Consider the following 23642-nt stretch of genomic DNA (forward strand, 5'->3'; position numbering starts at 1 on the left):
ATTTATGAGAGTGAAGTTGCGCCTGCAGGCAACAGTACTCCATTAATGGAATGCCAGGTTTAAAATTCTCTCGCCATACCCGGATAATATACTATGACAGGGCTGTCACTGTAGATTGATTGTGCTGCTGAGCTCTCTAAAAGATTCTCTGCACTGTCCCCGAATAACTCATTCTGTCTCACTAGTGGATCTCCCATGGCATTGCTCACAGTAAGTCGCAGGATGTGCTATCTGTCTTGCCTGTCTGTGACGTGCTGCTGGTTGACTGTGTCTCATCTATTTCTCTCCGTCTCTTTAAGTTTCAGGTTATCTTTTTGCGCTTGTTTGCTTCTGTATCTCTTCTTTTCTGGTTAATTCTCTGTCATGATCTTTTCTCCCTGTCTTTTCCTCTTTTCTTTCTTCTCTCTCTCTCTCTCTCCTGTTGATTGGCTTCCCTCTTTTCTTTTGTCGGGTGCTGGTCAAGTGGGAAGAACAGGTGGTGACCAGCGGAGGGATCTGGCCAGGGTTGCAGGCAGGTTTCAAGTGCTGGGTCAAGAGAGGGATCCAGCCAGGGCTCAGGGCATCAGTGAAAAGCAACATGAAGGGGCTGGAGCCTTGTGCAAAGTCTATTTGTGAAGCACTAAAACAGGTTTCCACAATGCCCACAGTGTGAGCACTCTGTGCCCTCTCTACGAATTCCATGTTGGATTGTGGCTGCCCAATTATTGTGCTGATGATAACTGATGACGTTCTCTTACTTTCTAACTCAATAGGAAACCTGCTGACCTGCAAAATCTGGCTCCGGGAACGCACCCGCCATTCATAACCTTCAACGGAGAGGTGAAAACTGATGTCAATAAGATCGAAGAATTCCTTGAGGATATCCTGGCTCCACCCAGGTAAGTGTCTCCGTGTAGGAACACAAGTTGCTGTTTCCCAGATATGCAGAGGACAGCTACAACATCAAACCAGATTACTGGACAGCACAGAATCGTGCTGAGAATTTAAAGTGGTCCTTCTAGCTGGAGCCAAATAGAAATGACCACCAATTCCACTACAAACAATCAAAAAGCATTGAAATGGGTTTAAAACATCCTTAATTCAACCAAACCATTTTATAAACACCAACAGTACAGGCTTTTGCACTGCAGCCTCAATCACTTTCAACAAAATTGACCTGAAGCGCAATTGGATCTGTTACCGGTATGTTGATATTGACACCGCTAGATGCAACTACAAGATTCAAGCCCCACACCAGCACTTCAATGCATAATCTAGGCTGACACTCCAGTACATTACTGAGTTGGTACTGCTCTGTTAAAGGTGCCGTCCTTCAGATGAGATGGTAAGCTGTCTGTTCTGTTAGTTCGGGTGGATATTAAGCAGGGAGCTCTCCTGGTGTTCTGCTTAATATTTGTCGCTCAGACGACACCACCATCATTGATTAACTGGCCATTTATCACATTGCTGTCTGTGGGATCTTGCTACATGCAAAGTAACATTTTTTAAAACAATTTTTTATTCGTTTATGGGATGTGAGCATCGCTGGCAAGGCCAGCATTTATTGCCCATCCCTAATTGCCCTTGAGAAGGTGGTGGTGAGCCGCCTTCTAGAACCGCTGCAGTCCGTGTGGTGAAGGTACTCCCACAGTGCTGTTAGGGAGGGAGTTCCATGATTTTGACCCTGCGACGATGAAGGATCGGCGATATACTTCTAAGTCAGGATGGTGTGTGACTTGGAGGGGAACTTGGAGGTGGTAGCACGTGCAAAGTGACTTTCTTTTTTGCTTATTTAACAACAGTCACTGCACTTCAGAAGTAATTCATTGGATTTGAAATGCTTTGAGATGTTTCTGAGAGATGTGATGAGATGCAATTTAAATGCAAGTTCTTATTTTCTTTTAAATGAAAACTTATATTCAAAAAATTCTCTCTCAAATTTCTCACCCCTTCTGATGCCTTCAGTGACTTCTCCTTCTCTGCCCACACAATCTCCTCTAGTGTACCCTAGGGGTCCTTCCCTGGACCCCGGCTATTCATCATCTACATGCTGCCCCTAGCCTTGACTCCATCAGCCTTCTCATCTGCCACCTCAGGTTGAATCAGCAGATGGGGAGCTTTGGCATACTGCTCAACCCTAAACTCAGCTTCCTCCCGTACATCTGCTCTGTTGCTAAGACTGCTTTCTTTTACCTCTGCAGCATTGCCCGCCTCTGCACTTATGTGTCCTCCTCCATCACCAAAACCCTGGTCCATGCTTTCATCATCTCAAGAGTCAACTTCTCCAATGCGCTCCTACCGGACCTCCTTCCTTCAATTCTTAACAAGCTCCCTCACCCAGGTAACGTCCCACACTCCTGTTCCCACCGCCATTCCTAAGCTCCACTGGCTTCCCATACTTCAACAAATTGGCTTCAACATTCTCACTTTCAAAACCCTTCATACTACCCTATCTTAATATCCTACTGCCTAACACCATGTATGCACCCATCACTCCTTGTCCTCTGCTCTCTCTGCTCCACCATTAGTGGCTGCTTGTTCAGTCACAACGCTCCTGCCCTCTATGAAAGAACATAAGAACATAAGAGATAGGAGCAGGAGTCGGCCATTCGGCCCTTTGAGCCTGCTCCGCCATTCAATGAGATCATGGCTGATCTTCTACCTCAACTTCACTTTCCCGCCCTATCCCCATATCCCTTGATTCCCTTAATATCCAAAAATCTATCAATCTCTGTCTTGAATATACTTTCAAAGATTCACAACCCTTTGAGTGAGGAAATTTCTCTTATTACAGTTTCCTGGTCCTTGTCAGCTTACTGCCTGATTCCAAAAATCTCTTTAAAACTCTTCTTTCTGACCATGTCTTTGGTCATCTCACCCACCCTAATCCTCTCCACTTTTCCCCATTCCCCTCCAGTTTCGTGTCCACTCTTTTTATCCTCTTTAATCTAAAGTATTTTGAGATGACTTCTCGCACAGAAGGAGCACTATAGAAATGCAATTTAATGTCTTTGCTACCTCACCTACATGGTCACTTTAGTAAGTGCCGGCAGGCTATTGAACTGTAAGGGGCATTAAAGCCAACCTTGATGTTGTGCTCGTTGGCATCCACGCATCTTTTTGACCAGGAGTCTTTGGAAAGCAATCAGGAGTCGGAGCCCTGAGTCGGGGACACCAGTTGTAGCACCTTTTACCACTGCTCCAGCACAGACCCCAAGGTCGAACGCGGACCCCTTTGTGGCCTCTATGGTCCAGTTATCAACAAAGGATAGCACAAGTGAAAAGAATTTCACAAAAACACTGTAGTATTTTCTGAACCAGGTGAAAGAACCTACCTGACTGGAGCTCTGCTATTGGACCGATAATGCCACATGGCCATTTTGTCGTACAATGCTAATTTTATGCCTGATCTCATGAAGCTGATTGACAATGTGTTTATCGTCACTGCTTTATGCAGATCATGTAATATCAGTACTTGTCATGCTAGGTTTAAAATCCCCTTCCTTTTGCTATAATTTAGAGATTCTAACAGTTCCTCAGTCCCTTGACGACACATTCAGAAAGCGCAGTAAACTCTGGCAATTCCAGGAAACATGATCTCAGCTTGACGACTGCTTCGGTTTTCACCAGCTGGGAACACAGAGAGGTCATAAGTGATAATGATGATGGGAGGAATTCCTCAGAAGGGAGTCATATCTCCCAGCATTAGCTTTCAGTAACATTATGCCGCAAGGATCAGGAGCTTCCCTGGCTATTTCAAAGCCTGAAGAATATTTACAACTACAAGTGATGAAGAAGTCTGATCAGATCATGTTCCACTTAATAACAGAAGTGCTACAAGCACCCACCCCCCATTCCCCCACCCATCCCCCCATTCCCCCCCCCACCACCCCCCCATTCCACCCTCATTCATCGATTGGTGTTAAATTCAAGTCATTACAGTTGGAGATTCTTGCTCCAGCTGCAGAGATTAAATGCAGCATTTATGCTTGTCAATCTACATCAATGGAAAGTAAGTGCTAGAAGCAGACTAATTATCACATTCAAACTGTTCCTAAAACCTATTAGTTTGTTGAAGGCATTAAAGCATTTAACATTGCACCTCACCCATTTTTCTGCTCTCATCTCCTGAAGGCGTTAACCTTTATGGGATATGGTTTTCACAGCCCTCCAGTGCCTGACTCAAGTGGCCATTCTTCATTCGTGGGCCCAGACAATTAGTGTTTGTCGGCTATTCGGCAATGGATGGCATCACAGCCAGGCTTGATCATATTCACTTCTACAGGGGTCATGGCGAGCTATGAGAAGCACGAACTCCGATTTGTACCCAGCTCGTGAATGCTGAGGTTAATTGTCGCATCACGGCTGCTGCTCTGATGCTGCCAGTGTCTGCTGACACTCGCTGTCGAGATTCAAACCAGATGTCTGGATACTTGGATGAAGTAGCAGAGCGCCACTGGCTCGTGGAGCAGCATCCCAGCATGGTGCCAGCATGAATTCAAGAGAAGAGAGAAGGGGGATAAAATCTGAAAACTGTAGTAAAAAATGACACATCACATTACAGCAGCATAGCAGACTGCCTAAGCTGACACGCTCATTCTTATCTCACTTCACCTAAATCATAACCCCAGATGGCTCGGACAACCCAACCTTCCAGCTAGATGAGGAATACTGAGTGTCCTGTTAGGAGAGAAAAAGTATTCCTCCTTAATGGATCGACTGCTTTGAATTGACCTTTGGTTATAAAAACACATGGATACCTTAACATAAACAGAGTGATACTATTGACTTGGTTTCTTGACTGGATTACTTACTACATTAATGTTTCAGTCTCATTAAAGTGCATGTGATTAATCTTGGCCACTGGGCTGTTCTGGCTAATGTTAAGTCTGTGTGTTCCAGTTGTATTAAGATTAATTACTGACACAGACTACAAGAATAAAGTTCAACAGGTCTTTACTAGTTGGAGGTCAGGACTATACTAAATACAATATCACTACACAGTACTTATATACCGGTGGTCACCACCGGTATTACGTATACAGCAGCCAGAGAAAGTAGTACATCTCTTAAGGTGGAACAGGCTTACGTTCTCTTAAGGTGGAACAGGTTACATACACCACAATCCTCCCTTTTTAGCTTAACAGTCATATCCCCATTTAACATAACATAATAACATATATACATATATAACTTCAGGTATAAACAGTTCAAAGGTTCAGTCTCTCAGGAAGCCTTCTGATTCGGTTTGGATAACGCCTTTCAGTGGTCTCTGATTCTTGTTGCTGAGGTGACTCTTCTTGTTGGTTTCCTATGTATTGGACGTCATCATCAGGTACAGTCCCTGCCGAGGTAGATGCTTCAGGTTCATTAACGTCTTCCACAGTTGTCTCTGTCGCAACCATGGGTTCGACCCTTGCTCTTGATTCTACCAGTTGATCCGCATGATGCCTTATCACATTGTTACCAATATCTACTGTGTACATCAGAGGTCCTTGTCTGGCCCGAATTGCTCTGGACTGCCATTTTTCGTTTCCATAGCCCCTTGCCAACACTGGTTGTCCTACGTCGAAACTTCGAGTGGACTTGTTATTAATATGCCGGAACTGTTTGTTTTCCACTTCCCTCCGCACATTTGGTTTTAACAAGTCCAACCTGGACCGCAACCTCCTGTTATAAAACATCATGGCAGGACTTTGGTTAGTCACTGCATGAGCGGCGTTTCGATATGCCATTAGGAAATTGTCCACCTTGTGTTGTAACGGAATCTGATCATCGTTCATGGCCTTTATTGCCTTTTTGAATGTTTGGACAAATCTCTCGGCCAACCCGTTTGTCGCCGGATGATATGGGGCAGAGGTATAATGTTTCACCCCATTCTTCTTTAAGAATTTTTGGAATTCTTCCGACACGAACTGTGGTCCGTTGTCCGAACATATCTGTTCTGGCAATCCGTTCCTTGCGAATATTGTTCTTAACACCGCAATTGTCTTTTCTGAAGTAGTGGTATTCATCTTGATCACTTCTGGCCATTTGGAATGTGCGTCCACCGCAATTAGGAACATGGAGTCCATGAATAGACCAGCAAAGTCAATATGTACGCGTTGCCATGGGGCTGAAGGCCATTCCCATGGGTGCAGCGGTGCGATCGGAGGTGCATTTTGCACTTTTTGGCACCCAGCGCAGCTTTTTGTCAACTCCTCTATCTGTTGGTCAATGCCCGGCCACCATACATAAGCCCTAGCAAGACTTTTCATCTTAACTCCCCCCAGATGACCTTCATGCAGTTCCTTTAGAACTCTTTCCCGTAACTTGGGAGGAATAATCACTCTTGTCCCGTACAACAAAGTACCATGGCAGACGGACAGCTGGTCTCGCCTTGCCGAGAATGCCGGTAACAGAGGATCACCATGTGTTGGCCATCCCTTCACTGTCACCTCGTAAACTCGGGACAGTGTCGGGTCATTCCTGGTTTCTCTTTCAATACTTGCATTGGTGACTGGTAAACACTCGATGATGGTCGAATGAAATAACTCAACAGTGTCAACTTTCGTCGTCTCCTCTGCTTCAGGTAGTGGCAGGCGCGACAGCCCATCAGCATTGCCATGCTGCTTTGTACCTTTGAATTCTATTTGATATTGATGTGCCCCTAGGAAAAGGGACCATCTCTGGAGTCGCTGTGCTGTCATCACCGAAACACCCTTCTTAGGGTTAAAAATGGATACCAACGGCTGATGGTCTGTCAGAGTGTGAATTTTTGGCCCTGCAGGTAATGATTAAACTTCTTCACTCCCCATACAAGGCTGAGAGCCTCCCTATCGATCTGCGCATAGTTGCGCTCAGTGGAGGTCAATGATCTGGATGCAAACGCGACTGGCCGTTCCGTGCCATTTGGCAACTTGTGTGAGAGTACTGCCCCAATACCACATGGAGAAGCATCACAAGCCAACCGAATAGGCAGTGTCGGGTTGAAGTGAGCCAACACTTCGTCTGAGGTGATCAATTCTTTGCTTTTGCGAAATGCCTTCTTACAGTTTTCGCTCCATTCCCATGGTACCCCCTTCTGTAAAAGAGCGTTCAGCGGGTGCAGTACCGTGGATAGATTCGGTAGAAACTTATGGTAATAGTTAATCAATCCCAGAAACGACCTCAACTGAGAGACATTATCCGGAGCGGGAGCCTTTACAACTGCCTCTATCTTGTCAGGAGACTTATGAAGCCCCTCCCGGTCAATGACATGACCACAGTACGAGATCCGCTTCTGAAAGAACTCACATTTCTGCCGATTAACTCTAAGTCCATACTCTTTCAGTCTGTTGAGCACCAGTTCCAAGTTTGCGAGGTGTTCTTCATCGCCATCACCTGTAATCAGAATATCGTCCAGGTAACATTGTGTGCCTGGAATTCCCTGTAATACCTGCTCCATGGCCCTCTGCCAAATTGCCGGAGCCGATGCCACTCCAAAAACCAGCCTATTATACCGGTACAAACCTCTATGCGTGTTGATCGTGAGGTACTGGCGTGACTCTTCTTCAACCTCCATCTGCAAGTACGCCTGCGCCAGGTCTATCTTGGTGAAGTGTTTCCCGCCAGACAACGAAGCAAAAATATCCTCAATCCGCGGAAGCGGATACTGCACCGTGTGAAGCACCGGATTAACGGTGATCTTGAAATCTCCACAGATGCGAACCTTCCCTGGTTCTCCTGGCTTGTTGCTCGAAGGACGTTTCATAATGGGAACAATGGGCGTAGCCCACTCACTCCAATCTACCTTAGACAGTACACCTGAACGTTCTAGCGCTTCCAGTTCCGCTCCTACAGTAGGTCGTATTGCATAGGGTACCGGTCTGGCTTTGCAAAATTTTGGTTGTGCATGTTCATCAATCTTGATGTTTGCCGTAATTCCTTTCAGTGTTCCCAGTCCTTGCTGGAACACCTCTTTAGCATCATCCAATATTTTGGACAATCGTTTAGGTTTGACATCTGTTTCCCCGGAATCTACCGTTAGTGCTTTTAAGGAGTGCCAGTCCATATTCATTTTCCTAATCCACTCCCGTCCCAGTAGTGGTGGACCTCCTTCAGGTAGCACATATACTTGGCTTTCTTCGCCCTTGTGGACCACTTTTACCTCTATCTTTCCGATGGGGTACACTCTTTGCCCCGCGTATGTTTTCAATATAATCTCCGTATCCCGTAGGGGAATATGTTGGAATAACCTTTTGTAATCTTTCTTATTCATGACCGTCAATGCCGATCCAGTGTCCAATTCCATCTTTACTTGGACTCCTGCTATCTGAAGAGTGACCCAAATTGTCTGGAGATCTGCATCCTTACCAATGTTGTGTACTCTTAAGCTACCCAGTTCATTACTGCTAGCGTCTGAATCTGACTTCTGTTCGTTCGAACTGGTCTTTGTCACCTTGTGCACCTTTATGTATTTTCCTTGCGGTGACTTTTTGTTGCTGGTCTTCTTTCCTGACCGGCATACTTTAGCTATGTGGCCAAGCCTGCCACACGTTCTGCATTCTTGGTTTTTAAACCAACACTGGTTCTGATCGTGTGTTGTCTTTCCACAACGATAACATTTTACAGTACTCAAACCCAATTTATTTGTACTGAGTTCCGGTGACCGTAGCTGCATTACTGCCGTGCCTCTCGCTGCGGCTTCGTGTGCTGCTGCCATAGTGACCGCTTTCTCAAGCGTCAGCTCATTCTCCTCGAGCAGTCGCTTTTGTGTATCTTCTTTTAATAATCCACACACAAATTTATCTCTTAGCGCTTCTGTCAGTCCCGTTCCAAACTGACAGTACCTTGCCAGCTTATGCAATTCCATTAAATATTCAGCATTGCTTTCATCCTTCAGCTGCCTTCTGCTGTAAAATTTAAATCGTTCCGCTAGCATCAGCGGCGTGGGGTTTAGATGATTTTTCAGGACAGTAACAATCTCCTCGAACGTCTTATCCGCCGGTTCATCTGGTGATAAAAGGTGTTTCAATTGCCCGTATGTCTTTGCCCCCATTAAGTTTAATAAAGTTAGTGCTTTCTCTGCATCTGGGATTTTATTTGCTTTACAATAATTTTGTATGCGTTCTACATACATGGTCCAATCTTCGATGTCGCTATCAAAGGTATTAATGTTCTCATGTTTAGGCATCGTTGCAATTTATTTTATCCCAAGATGGCGGCTTCCCGCTCTTGTCTTCGTCCTCCGCCTACAAAATGGCGGTTTTCCCGCGCTTGGCGGTCTTCACCCACTGGCTGCAATGGCGTTTGGCGTGCCGCTGCTGCTCCCCTTTCCCAGCGGTTAGTAACTCCCCCGACGCTGTCTCCGCTTCACCGCGGCTCCCTCGAGCATTCGCGCTTCCCCGATGTCGCACCTCGCAGCCCTTCTTGCAGCCCAGTTATTAGCACCGGCTGCGTTCGCCTTCACCGCGGCTCTCGCGCCTTCAGTCGCCCCAGACGCTGCGCCTTTTTGGCCCGAAAGCGGCCCGGCCCTTATCACCAGCCGCGATCGATGTCCCCGCGCTGTGCCTTTCAGCCCAAATGCGGCCCAGCCCTTATCTCCGGTCGCGATCGATCTCACCGCCCTTATTCCTCCGTCTTCCTCCCCCCGTCTGTATAGCCAACGCGGCCGACTTTCTGCTCGCGTCGCTGACCGGCTTACCCACCACCGAGGTAGAAAGAAGATAGCTGACTGCCGCTGATGGAGGCTTCGAGTTCAGGATGTCTTCTGCACTCCGGGTTCTCGATGCCTGCCGCGCGACGTGTCTTCCAGCAGGGTGATGAGGGTGGATGCCTCTCTTCGACGCCCGTTCTGTGGACGAAGCCGCCGTGGATATAAACTGCCGCAGGGTAAGAATCGGACTCGTCGCCACTGTTAAGTCTGTGTGTTCCAGTTGTATTAAGATTAATTACTGACACAGACTACAAGAATAAAGTTCAACAGGTCTTTACTAGTTGGAGGTCAGGACTATACTAAATACAATATCACTACACAGTACTTATATACCGGTGGTCACCACCGGTATTACATATACAGCAGCCAGAGAAAGTAGTACATCTCTTAAGGTGGAACAGGCTTAAGTTCTCTTAAGGTGGAACAGGTTGCATACACCACAGCTAACAGCAGACATGAGCTGATTTTCATACTGGAAGCTGGTCGTTATTTTTTTCACCATAGCTTAGAAAGGTTTTATATTTTTAGTGGCATAATATATAAATCAGTTAATTACAAGAAAAATGTGGATCCCGCCCATAGCGTTGTAGGGTAATTTCACCAGTCCCACACTTCCATCGGACAGGTATGCTTGACGGGAGTGGGTCAGAGATAGGGCTACAAAAACGACAGTGCTGATTCTCAATCATGCTCCCAAAAAGCACAGCTTCCCACTAGAGGTTCAGGATTGGTGAACTTACCATTATATTTTTTTTTTTATTCGCTTATGGGATCTGGGCATCGCTGGCAAGGCCAGCATTTATTGCCCATCCCTAGTTGCCCTTGAGAAGGTGGTGGTGAGCCACCTTCTTGAACTGCTGCAGTCCGTGTGGTGAAGGTACTCCCACAGTGCTGTTAGGTAGGGAGTTCCAGGATTTTGACCCAGCGACAATGAAGGAACGGCGATATACTTCTAAGTCAGGATGCTGTGTGACTTGGAGGGGAACTTGGAGGTGGTGGTGTTCCCATGCTGCCTGCTGCCCTTGTCCTTCTAGGTGGAAGAGGTCGCGGGTTTGGGAGGTGCTGCCGAAGAAGCCTTGGCGAGTTGCTGCAGTGCATCTTGTAGATGTTACACTCTTCTTTTTCTTAGGCAGTCCCTTGGAACCGAGGATGACTTGCTTCCACATTAAAAATGAGTTCTCAGGTGACTGATGAGTCCAATGCGGGACCTACAGTCTCTGTCACAGGTGGGGCAGATGGTGGTTGAAGGGATGGGGTGGATGGGGTGATTGGGAGCAGTACGGTGTTCCGGTCTGTCGCTGTTGGGGTTGTCCATGAGGGTCCTGATGTTCCAGGTCCTGAACTTCATTTTAAAGGGTGTAAGATGCCTATGCGTGAATTCTTTTAACGTGGGGTGGCCGTTGCATACCAGCTACCACACGGGCTTGACAGAGCAAGGTCTTGGTCCAAAGGCAAGGGGATCCAAAACGATTGGACACCAGGCTCTGCTACAACGGCCTAGCACACACTACCCACAGATGTCATTCATACTATACTTCTATTATGATTGACTGTCAGCAGTGGTTCAGTGGGTAGCACTCCTTGCTATGGTTCAGTGGGTAGATGGTACACACTGCAGCCATGGTACACCGGTGGTGGAGGGAGTGAATGTTTAAGGTGGTGGATGGGATGCCAAACAAACGGGCTGCTTTGTCCTGGATGGTGTTGAGCTTTTTGAGTGTTGTTGGAGCTGCACTCATCCCAGGCAAGTGGAGAGTGTTCCATCACACTCCTTACTTGTGCCTTGTAGATGGTGGAAAGGCTTCGGGGAGACACTCGCTGCAGAGTACCTAGCCTGTGATATGTTTTGCACAGCTTTAAAAAAAAACACTTGCTTGGTATATAAGCTCCACAGAAATCATTTTTAGTAAAAAGTTTTAATATTGAATAGTTTAGAGCATGGGGTAAACCACTGTTGTTCACTTCACTGTTGTTCACTCTTACCCATTGTTGTACCTGTCTGTGCATGCCTCAGCTGGCTCCGCCCCTGGCTCCACCCATATGCCCTGGTATAAAGGCGGCTGCTCTGCAGTTCCCCAGGCATTCAGGACCGGTCGACCACTAGAGGCATGCCTTCGTTCTTTAGCTAATAAAAGCCTGTTTGTTACTCTCTTAACTTCCAGTCTTTCTCAGTAATTGATAGCGCATCAGAGCAAAATTAGTTCTGTATATGGAACTACAGCACATTTTTATTCAATTGTGCACACCATATAAAATCCATTTTTAATCAAGATTAGTGCCCACAGATATGCTGAAATTAAAATCCTGCTGTTTGTCATTTTTGCAATTTAAAATGAGCTCTATCATGGGTTGTGAAAGGGTGCTTCAGAATAACTTTTAATCTGCAGAATTCTGCTTCGAATTTAGGGACCCCTCCTATTTTATTGGTTGTTTGGTGACTTGCAAGGCTTGTGGGCCAACATCCTTGAAAATGAGCAGCTGGAGCACCAGCCGAAACAATACAGCAGATCTGAACATGCTCCCCTCTTACATTGTCTTTGTTGGCAGTTTTTGCGAGGTGATTTCGTAGAGTCGGCATTCCTCCTCTGTTGCAGCAATTCCCAATTAGACGCAAGCGTTCACCGCTCCCTCTGATTGATCAGTGCAATTAACATCTGCACACCATTCCAGGAACAGTCGCTGCACAAAGCAGCCTATTTATTTCCCTGTCATTTTACTGCACCACAATTCATCTTCAGGATGTCTCTTCGACGGCTACATCATGCCGGAGGGCAACGGTAACCCTGCCCCTTTTGGTGTCTGGCGGTGAATCGCTCCACTGCAGTTGATCTTCTTTGGTTTCAAATGATTTCGGGATGAATTTTGTGCTCCTGGAGAGGAAAGAAGACTCTGCTAGAAAATTGCACATTCTTCCACGGAAAACGCAGTCACAGTGTCGAGCACAGGTTAAATGCAGTTCAGAACTGTTCTCACGATTGGCCTCAACTCCAACCCCCCGCCGCCACCACCCCCTTACTGCACCAGGATGAGATTTCTGAATGCAATGACACACATCCTGTGAGTAGGACAGCACAGTCAGTGCCGATTAGTGTTTGATTACGGGCTGTTTTATGCTGTGTGCAACGGGATGGCGGCTGCACAGGTTCATTTTGTTTCCTCAACCTTAACAGTTAAGGAAGCAGTAACCTCATTTGTCTGGGTTGGTTTTGAACCCAGGTTCTGGGGTGGGGGGTGGCGGGGGTGTTCAAGGGCGCAGTTGAACAGATTGGGGGCAATTTTCCCAGCTCCGAGGAGGTGGGTTTGGAGGCGGGACAGTTGGCAAAATGGCAAAAACTGAGGGCGGGTTCGGAACCCGCTTCCACGCAATTTTGCCGGAGGCGGGTTTGATGGGTGCGATTCGGTCCTGCCTCCATCAGTCAGGAGAGGTAGTTAAGACCCTTAAATAGTCGTTAAGGGCCTCCAAAATCCTATTTTGACAGGCCTTCGTTATTTTACCACATTTTCAGCGTGTCGCACGACCCTCCTAAACCACGCCAGCTAATCCTGGCGGGTTGACAAGTGGGTGGCCTCCTCACAGCTGCAGCTCCACCATTAAAACAGAGCTTTCATCAGGGAGCAGTTGCAGGTGGCAGAACTTTTGTTCCAAAGGCGGAGGTGCTGCAGTTTCTATCTCTCAACTGTTGAGAGTTTCTATCTCTACCTCCTTGGAAGACCCTCTCCCCGCTTGGACTGAGCGCTTCCCCAACGGAGGTATCTGCCAGCAGCATGGGAACCATTTATTTCCTTTCACCATGGACCTCAGATTCAGATGAGGAGCAGCCACGGCAGCAGCAGAACCAGGCAGCCCAGCAGCAACAGGAGCCCCAACCTCCTGCTCACCCACCTGATGCTGCACAGGGCAGAAAGCGCCAGCGCATGGAAGCACATCATGCAAGGAATGCACTCATCCTGGCCAGATTTGCATATGTTGCCCATTGTGGCACATGTACTTGGCTCCTTCTTAACACATGATAGGCAATGGACATGACTCTCTGGCCTCCTTTCACTCTGACCACCAACCTGACCACGCAAGTGTCGCGGAGCCCGCAATGTGGAGCTGCCCAACCCAAAATAACAGACGCCATCACGCCAACAGTTTGTCATCACCTAATTTTAATACATTCCCACAGGGATGGCATATCATCAATACACAGAAACAATCACCCAATCTGCACACAGATCTGGAGGTTATATCCTTTGCCAGCTGAACCCACACAGCCTTGGTTTCTTTGGGAGGCCTCTTCCTCCCAGATGCGGGGAAGAGCACCTCCCTGCTAGCTGTCGTCCCCTCAACCAGCATACCCAGCGCCTCATCCGAGAACCTTGGGGAGGCCCTTGCCTTGGAGCTGGCCATTCTTCAAAGAGATAACAGCTTGGAGGTGGTGCAGCATCGACCAAAAACCAGTGGAATGAGCCAAGGCAGCAAGCAGCCCTTAAATGAAGCTGGATAAGTGACGTCAGCAGAGGTGAGTTTCAGTCCCAAAAGACTAATTGGCCCAGGGGAACCCACACCTCTGAAATCAACTGGCCAATTCATGGAAAATCGCAAATTCTTCCCACCTCTCAGTGGAGGCGGGTTTGGAACCCACCCAAACCGAAACCCGCCTCCAATGGGAAAATTCCGCCCCTTGTATCACCAACTGGGCCATCTTTCAATTTCTATGTTGTCTGAAGTGTTTATGACATAAAGATGATGTTATTTGACCTGTTAGATCGTGTTTTGAAAATGGCCAGTCAATGGTAAGATTTTAAAGTGAATCCAAAAATATTATTACAGGAAACTTTGTGTTATCCGGAGGCTAAGTGTCCGGCAAGCTCGAGCCACTGGCAAAAATCAGGAGCTGTTTTGTTAGGTTTTTTTTCTTCTCGTGGCTTTTTTCAACAGTCAGGCTCTGAAAAGTCTCTCTGAAGCTGTTGCTAAGCTACAGAGACGCTTCCAAGGTACGGGCCGACTGTTTAGAAGCTGTTGCTAAGCAACAGTGTTTGTTGTCAGATACGGAGATGAAAAGCTCCGTATGCTTCAACATTAGCGCTGGTGTGTCCGGCAGTTTTGAGGGAACGGCAACAGCTCGGTCCCGTCGGTGCCGGATAGCACAAAGTTTCCTGTACTTTAATATCTCTCACATCCATGGCTATGTTATACCAGGGATGTTGAGGAGGCCTCTTGGCCTTGCCACGTAACAATTGCTGTTTGTAAATGTGCGGCCTGCACGAATCACTTGGGTGAAAGACAACATTGTTACATCCCCAATAACTTGCATTGAATATTACTTTGTTTTCACAATACAGTGAATGAGAGCCCAAGTTACATGTCTTTATAGAAGCTCAGCCACGGTGAATTCAGCATCTCGCACGGTACGGTTTGTTCTTCAGAATGGATCCGGACGTCTTTGCCAGGCAACTTCTGTTTTAGGTTGTTCTAGGATTTGACGCCAGACATCAAACTCCACTCAAACCGTAGTCCCCCTGGCGCCTGAGAAACACTGAACAAAAATCAGCTGGAACACTGGAGCCTGGATTTTCCAATTGCTGTTATTTAACCCCAGCGGTAACCTATTTATTTTCAGCAGTGCCAATCAGAAGATGAGGGCTGGGGATTTGTAGTGGTAAATAACGGTTACGTTTATAAAGCACCTTAGCACATTAAACATCTTAAAGCAAGGTATACGATAACTCACTTTTGGAAGAGCTGTGATTGTTGTTACATAGGAGATGTGACTAAAGCAGGCAATAACAATAAGACTATTATTTTGAATGAGAATAAATAAATTTGATGCTGTTACATGGGTTGGGATTGTCAATCTTGACCATGCTGAAAACACACCAGTCATCGAGTTCATGTGTGGTAGAAATATGACTGGAGGGGGAAATAATTTACCAGACAATGTAATGGAGCATTCAAATACCCTCTACATTTACAGTAGTCCAGATTAAATACTAACTAAAAAAAAAAGCAACATACTTATTTTCACTAAATTTAATTTGCACTCGGCTGCTAGTCGAATTAGCATGTTTAGCAGCCAGTCCGACATGGGATTTTCACGAGAAGAAGGGTCTATAAAACCCCCTGCACTTGTATCACTCATGACTTATTTGGTCAAGTAGGGGATATATTCATGTTCGGTGCCTTTATGATAAAGCATTCATTTAACAATTAACAGTCATATATTGAATTGATCTTGGGTATGCAAAAAAATACTTTAGGGGGGGCGATAAGGCAAATGCCTGGATCTATATCTTGAATGCTGCCTTTCTCCAGCCTTGCTCTGTTGGTGCTCAGTATATAAATCATGTCATGATATAGTTTCCATGTATGGTAGGCAAATCTTGCAGTACAGGATGTTGTAGGGACCCAGCTTCTATTTTTAGCTGTTTGCATTTCATTCATAAGTTATTCTAAAAGTTCCCATTTGAATTCTAATCAGCTCCTCTGAGGAGTAAGTAGCACTTTTGCATAGATTAAATACCAATGACTGACATTGTTTCAATTAGGTTTTTAAAGGGAGAGATCGGTTAAATCTCTGGTTTGGCTCTCCTTAATAGCTCAGTGGGTAAATGCCCATTGTGGAACCGTGTCACACAGACTGTGAGAGCCCCGGTTCAAACCCTAGTCTGTGCTGATCCCACCTGGGGCAGCAGTAGAAAGTGCTACAAGTAACAATAGAGCTTCAGGACAAGGAAAGGAAGGAAAAGTTCCACTCCTAGTCACACATCCATTAACCCCTGATGGAAAGTGGGCATGTGTGGGTGTCAGGTGAGGAAGGATGAGGCTTGGCTATGGTGAGACAATGATCGACTAGCCTGTTGACACTCCCTGTCCAGGTTCACTGATGAAGAATGGCCTCTTGGACAAGGTAAGCAAGGCAGCCAATGTCAATAAAAACCATTGCCCAGTGTGAGTGAGGAGAGGGGAAAATGTTGGAGAAGAGGGAAAAAAATCCAAGTGACTAGAAAAGGGCTACAATCTGATTATTCGGGCAAGTCAAACCTAGTCCCAATTCAGATTTGGAATGTGTGTCAGCACTCATCCCTGGTTTAAAGTCTAACTGGCTTCAGTTCCTCGCCGTGAATCTTTATAACGCTCCTGTGAAGTACCTTGAGACGTTTTACTACATTAAAGGTGCTATATAAATCCAAGTTGTTGTTGTTGTTGTTAGTCAATTTATCCTCATTGTCTTTTAAAGAAACCTATTCTAATTATTTGTACAAGCGTGACCACTAAAAGTAAATGCCCTGAATTCATCACCTTACATTTTTTCTGAGGCCAGTAATTAAATTTCAGTTCAGACTGAGCTGATGTCAATTGTCGGAGTTTGGGTAGTTGCATCATCTGAGATCGTTTGCTGTGAATCTGAATTTTCAAATGTGCTTCCCTGCTATGCAGCCTACACTAATTTACTGTGGTGATCCAATTTATTAATAATGTCAGTGCCGCATAATTTACACATGGCAATTGAAATGAACAAGTTTATGATTGAGGAAAAAGAACACACAGAGCTTTACCAAGAATCGACAGCGCAGGACAAGTATGCAGCGATGTGTCAAGTAATTAATTAAGTCGCCAATTCGACTGAAATATTACAACCCTCTATTTTATAGAAACAGAAGCCTAAATCCTTCCCTGCGTAACGGTCTTGTGCTTTAAAACTACTATTTAGAAGCAGCGTAGGAGCAGATGCTTTTTGTAGCATCTCCACCATGTAACTAAATGGAGGAAGATTTTCTCTGTTTTGTACTTGTGGTGAAATTGTACACGTGAGCCTAAACAACATGTTTGCATTTTGCTACAAACTGTGAGCTAAGGAAATATTCCCCTGGTTGAGTTCTGCTCCAATGACACAACAAATATGGATTGTTCTACATAACTCAGCCGCCTTTCTGTGTCACTGGAGTGAAACCTTTGTATAAATTATAGAATCGCAGGATTTTACCACACAGGATGAGGCCGTACAAGCCACTGCGGCCGTGCTGAGTCTCTGAAGAGCTCTTCACTTAGTCTTGTTCCCATGCCGTTTCCCCATACCCTTTTAAATGTTTCTTTTTCAAATATTTATCCATTTTAAATGCTATTATTCTGGATTTTCCTGCCCCCACTGTTTCCATGTTCTAAAAGCCCCCTGCGTAAAAAAAAAAAAAAATCCCTAACCTGTCCAATCGTTCCTTTGATGGTGATATTGAATATATGCCCTCCATATACTGACATACCAATCAGTGGAAATGTTTATTTTTACCTATTATCAAACCCTTCATTATCTTTTCATAGCAAAAGTGTTTCATTTTTGCCCAGACTGCGTCGTATGAGCAGCTTCAAGGTTAAATACAGGGATAAATAGTTTTCCAAATGTGTGCTGCCAGCAGAGTGACCATGGAAAATTGGCCGTATAGTAACAATGGGCAGCTGAGGCACTAGTTAGTACATAACAATCTCTTTATAACATTTAGGACTCTGGAACAACTTAGTGGTGTACCCTGTCCCTTTAATATTTGAAGGAGCTGACTGCTTTAATTTTGGCCCAAGCCTATTTAAACTAAAGATATTTACTCATAATTTTCCAGCCTTGATCTTGTAGCAACTTTACAAATCATGTTTTGATTGAACATGATTGCTGTGATGACATAAATAAATATTTAATAAGGTGGCGTGACTGCTTGGAGCCCTGATTCCAAAATGGTGGCCCCAGCAATGCTAGGGAGTGCAGGGCTGGCTCAAGTGTTTTGGGGCATCTTCCACGAATTGCTACTTGGGCCCTGACCCCTCTGCCACCTCCCCCCACCCTCCCCAAGACTGAGGTAACATTCGCGCCACACAAGTGCCAGTCAATGACTATCTCCAACAAGCAAGAGTCTAACCACCTCCCCATGACATTCAACAGCATTACCATTGCCGAATCCCCCACCATCAACATCCTGGGGGGTTAACCATTGACGAAAAACTTAATTGGACCAGCCACATAAATACTGTGGCAAAAAAAGCAGGTCACAGGCTAGGTATTCTGCAGTGAGCGTCTCACCTCCTGACTCCCCAAAGCTTTTCCACCATCTACAAAACACAAATAAGGAGTGTGATGGAATACTCTCCACTTGCCTGGCTGAGTGCAGCTCCAACAACACTCAAGAAGCTCGACACCACCCAGGACAAAGCAGCCCGCTTGATTGGCACCCCATCCACCACCTTAAACATTCACTCCCTCCACCACTGGCGTACCGTGGCTGCAGTGTGTACCATCTACACGATGCACTGCAGCAACTCGCCAAGGCTTCTTCGGCAGCACCTCCCAAAGCCGCGACCTCTTCCACCTAGAAGGACAAGGGCAGCAGATGCATGGGAACACCACCACCTCCAAGTTCCCCTCCAAGTCACACACCATCCTGACTTAGAAGTATATCGCCATTCCTTCATCGTCGCTGAGTCAAAATCCTGGAACTCCCCCCCAACAGCACTGTGGGAGTACCTTCACCACATGGACTGCAGCGGTTCAAGAAGGCGGCTCACCACCACCACCTTCTCAAGGGCAACTAGGGATGGGTAATAAATGCTGGCTTTGCCAGTGACTCCTGTAATGATATCAGCAAATAGTGATGGTATTTGCCTGTTTGATTATGATGCCTTACCAGCATAGTTGCCTGATTGATTACTTATGCCTGACCAGCAGAGGTCACGTGAGAGACAAGCAGTTTAGTTTTGGTTTCGTTTTAGATGGATCCCTAAGATGGTGTCTCCTGTAATGCTGTTAACAAGAGTTGAACAAACTTTAGATTAAAAGACATTCTCTTTCATAAATGTCTCGTCATTGAACCCACAAAGAAATTGATACATGGTGTCAGAAGTGATTGAAAGAGATGAAGAGGAAAAATCTGAAGTTAAATCAGCTCTCCACATATTAACAAGCCAAAAGAGAACATCGTTACTTACCATTGGAGAATAGCTAACGAAGGGAAAAATGGTAGGATTACACCCACCGGCGAAGCTTCAGTTGACAGGTAATGTGGCTGAAAATTGGAGGAGATTCAAACAATGTTTAGAGTTGTATTTACCGGCAATCGGAGCTGACGAGAAAAGTGATAAAAAGAAATCGTCAGTGTTCTTACATGTCGTGGGTGATGAAGCGCTGGAGGTGTATAATAACTTCACATTCGCTGCTGATGGAGACAATATGAAGCTAGATAAAATAATGGAACAGTTTGAGGCCTACTGCATACCTAAACGTAACGTGACGTTTGAGAGGCACAGATTTTTCACATGTGTACAGAAAACGGGAGAGACTATTGATCAGTATGTGACTGAACTGAGAAACCGAAGCAAAACATGTGAATTTGGGGGACTGACAGACTCGCTGATAAAAGACAGACTGGTGTGTGGTATTCCAGATAATGGTCTAAGGGAAAGACTGCTAAGAGAGCAAAATCTAGACCTGGGAAAAGCCATAGCACTGTGTAGGGCTACAGAGACTGTGAAGTCGCAGGCAAAAGAGCTGTTCAGTGACAGTAGCTGCAACGTGGATGCAGTGAGTAAGAACGGACACACTCCGTTTAACAAAAAGAGCGCCAATGTGAAAAAAGAGGCGTGGCCAGTGAACGAAAATGAAAGGGGCAATCGAAAGTCATGTAGTCGATGCGGTACACAGCATCCACCAAAAAAATGTCCAGCATATGGTAAAAAATGCAATAGTTGCAACAAAAACAACCATTATGCCCGTTGCTGTAAGAACCAAGCGCAACAAAGCAAGGTCCATGCAGTAGATGAAAGCGAGATAGAGGAGTTCAATGTGGATGTTGTGTCTGAAAACAAAAAAGAAGAAAAAAGAGACTGGATGTTGACACTAAAAGTGAATGACATACACATTCCATTTAAATTGGATACTGGAGCACAAGTTAATGTGATATCAGAGACTGATTTTAAGAAAATTAGACCCAGACCAAAGATACATGGAATAAAAGTGAAAGTGACAGGATACTCAGGTACTGATATACCAGTGAAAGGAAGATGCATTGTCAAAGTGACACATAAGGACAGAGAGCACACGCTAGCATTAATCGTGGTGCCAAAGGATGTGCAAGCCATACTAGGTTTAATAGCCTGTGAGAGACTGAACCTGGTAAAGAGAGTCCTCGTTGTGGAAAGCGAAGGAGAGACAGTCTATGATGAACTCATGAAAGAGTACAAAGACCTATTTCAGGGTCTAGGCTGCCTTCCAGGAGAACACACGATCAGAGTAGATAAAAGTATGCCAACGGTCATACATCCATGCAGAAAAGTTCCGTTTGCTCTTCAAAAGCAACTGAAGGCAGAGTTGGACAGGATGGAAAGCCTGAACGTGATTCAGAAGATAGATGAGCCAACTGAGTGGGTGAGTTCCCTCGTCGTTGTGGACAAAAAGAATGGAAAGCTCAGAATTTGCCTGGATCCAAGAGATCTAAACAGAACAATAAAGAGAGAGCACTTCAAGCTTCCTACACGTGAGGAAATCATGTCACAGTTTGCAAATGCAAAGTATTTCAGCAAGTTAGATGCATCATCAGGATTTTGGCAGATGAAATTGGATGAGGCAAGTTCAAGACTGTGCACGTTCAACAGTCCATTTGGCAGATACAGATTCCTAAGGTTACCATTTGGCATTGCCTCAGCTCCTGAAGTGTATCACAAAACTATCCATATGATCTATGAGCACCTGGAGGGAGTTGATACATCAATGGATGACATCATAGTATGGGGAACCACGAGAACTGAGCATGACGAGAGACTGAAAAAAGTGCTGGAAGCAACAAGGAAAACAAACCTGAAGCTGAATAGAGAGAAATGCCAGCTCGGGGTGACAGAACTGACATTCGTGGGAGATATCCTTAGCAGTGAGGGTATCAGACCAGATCCCAGAAAGGTGTCCGCCATTGAGAATATGCCAAAGCCACAATGCAAAAAGGACGTGCAGAGGTTTAATGGAATGATCAACTACATGGGTAAATTAATATCCAACCTCTCAGAAAAGATGGCGCCACTGAGACGACTAACTGAAAAGAACATAGAATGGGAATGGAATCATGAGCATGAGAAGTCATGGAGCGATCTAAAGAAACTGCTCACAGAGGAACCAGTTCTGAGGTTTTATGACCCAGCGAGACCCATCAAGATATCATCAGATGCATCACAGAGTGGGCTCGGTGCCGTTCTTCTGCAAAAATATGACTACTGGCAACCTATTGCATATGCATCGTGCTCAATGACAGACGCGGAGACGCGATATGCTCAAATAGAAAAGGAGCTGCTCAGCATCACATACGCCTGTGAAAGATTTCACCAGTTTGTGGCAGGACAAGCAATCAGTGTAGAGACTGACCATAAGCCCTTGATTGCATTGTTCCAAAAGCCACTAAATAGCTGTCCGCTTAGAATACAAAGAATGATGATCAGGCTGCAACGCTATACACTGAATGTTGCATACACACCGGGTAAGCTGATGTATACAGCAGGCACGTTGTCCAGAGCTGTTGACCCAAGTGAGCCCGCAAACACCAAAATGGATGAAAAAGTGAACGCCTACGTGGACATGATCACAAGTGCACTGCCCATAGCAGATGCAAAAATGGAGCTCATAAAGACTGAGACAAACAAAGATGAAACAATGAGACGACTGAGGAAAAGCACCTTGGATGGATGGCCCAACATGAAGCAAGACTGCTCCCCTGACATGGCAGAGTACTGGAACTGCAGGGCGGAACTATCGGGGGTCGAAGACATCATCTACAAAGGAAGTAAAATAGTTATCCCAAAGAGTCTGAGAAAAGAGATGCTAAAAAGGATCCATGGAGGACATCTGGGAATCGAAAAGTGTAAGAAAAGAGCACGAGAGGTGATGTACTGGCCACGAATCAACCAAGATATGACAAATGAGGTGTCAAACGCCTGAAATATCGAGCAAGCAATCCGGTAGAACCACTAAAGCCACACCCAGCGCCAGACAGACCTTACCAGAAGATAGGCGCTGACCTATTCGTATGTCAAGGGAAGGACTATCTTGTAGTCACAGACTATTACTCCCTGTATCCAGAGGTTTGTAGACTGTACACCACCACTGCAGATGCTGTGATAAGATGTATGAAAGCCATATTCTCCAGACATGGCGTGGCAAGCGAGGTCTTCACAGACAACGGACCCCAGTTTTACAATGCAAGTTTCCGACACTTTGCCAAAGAGTGGGACTTTGTCCACACAACGTCAAGTCCTCAATTTCCACAGTCCAATGGACTAGTGGAAAAATCGGTCCAGACAGTGAAAAGACTGATGTACAAGGCAAAAGACAGTGGAACTGACTTCTACCAGAGCATGCTTGTATACCGCACAACGCCGCTCGAGTGTGGTATGTCACCAGCCCAACTCCTTATGGGACGTCTGCTAAGGTCAAACCTACCCATCCCGGAGAACCTCCTGAAAACAAAAGAGGGGGAGAAAGTGAGGAAGTTCAAAGAACAACAGAAAGAAAAGCAAAAGTACTTCTATGACAGAGGAACACAAAACCTACCTGAACTCCACACTGGTGACCAAGTAAGGTTCAAAGACAAAACAAACATATGGACTCAGAAGGGAACTGTCCTGAGTGAAGTTCAACCAAGATCATACACCATTCAGACAGATGAGGGTGCTGTTCTGAGAAGAAATCATCAGGATCTTCTCATGGGACCAGCCACAGCAAGTCAAAAGACTGATACTGTTGAACAACCTGATCACACAGCAGGTCAAGAGACTGATACTGTTGAACAACCTGATCACACAGCTGAGAAATCATCATCTGAGGCAACAACTCAGATTCAAGGACAATCAATCAGAAAATCCTCAAGACACGTGAAGCCTCCTGAGAGACTCATTGAGCAAATTTAAGGACTATTGTTATAGAAGGAAGTAATGTTATCTTATTCTTTCTTCAAGTTCTAGTGTATTTACATATTTCATGTGAAC

General features: G+C 45.6%; 1 protein-coding gene across 1 annotated transcript in view; it reads left to right on the top strand.

Annotated features, from left to right (window-relative positions):
* The window catches only part of LOC147103209 (chloride intracellular channel protein 4), a 163572-nt gene that overhangs the window by 90217 nt on the left and 49713 nt on the right, over positions 1–23642 (top strand). The window contains exon 3 of the mRNA XM_085962635.1: positions 753–878. Coding sequence (XP_085818761.1) covers positions 753–878 — 126 coding nt within the window. The remainder of the gene's footprint in view (positions 1–752; positions 879–23642) is intronic.

Source organism: Somniosus microcephalus, chromosome 20, assembly GCF_052327205.1.
Source record: "Somniosus microcephalus isolate GS21.2 chromosome 20, FLI_Smic_1.0, whole genome shotgun sequence".
Lineage (NCBI taxonomy): Eukaryota > Metazoa > Chordata > Chondrichthyes > Squaliformes > Somniosidae > Somniosus > Somniosus microcephalus.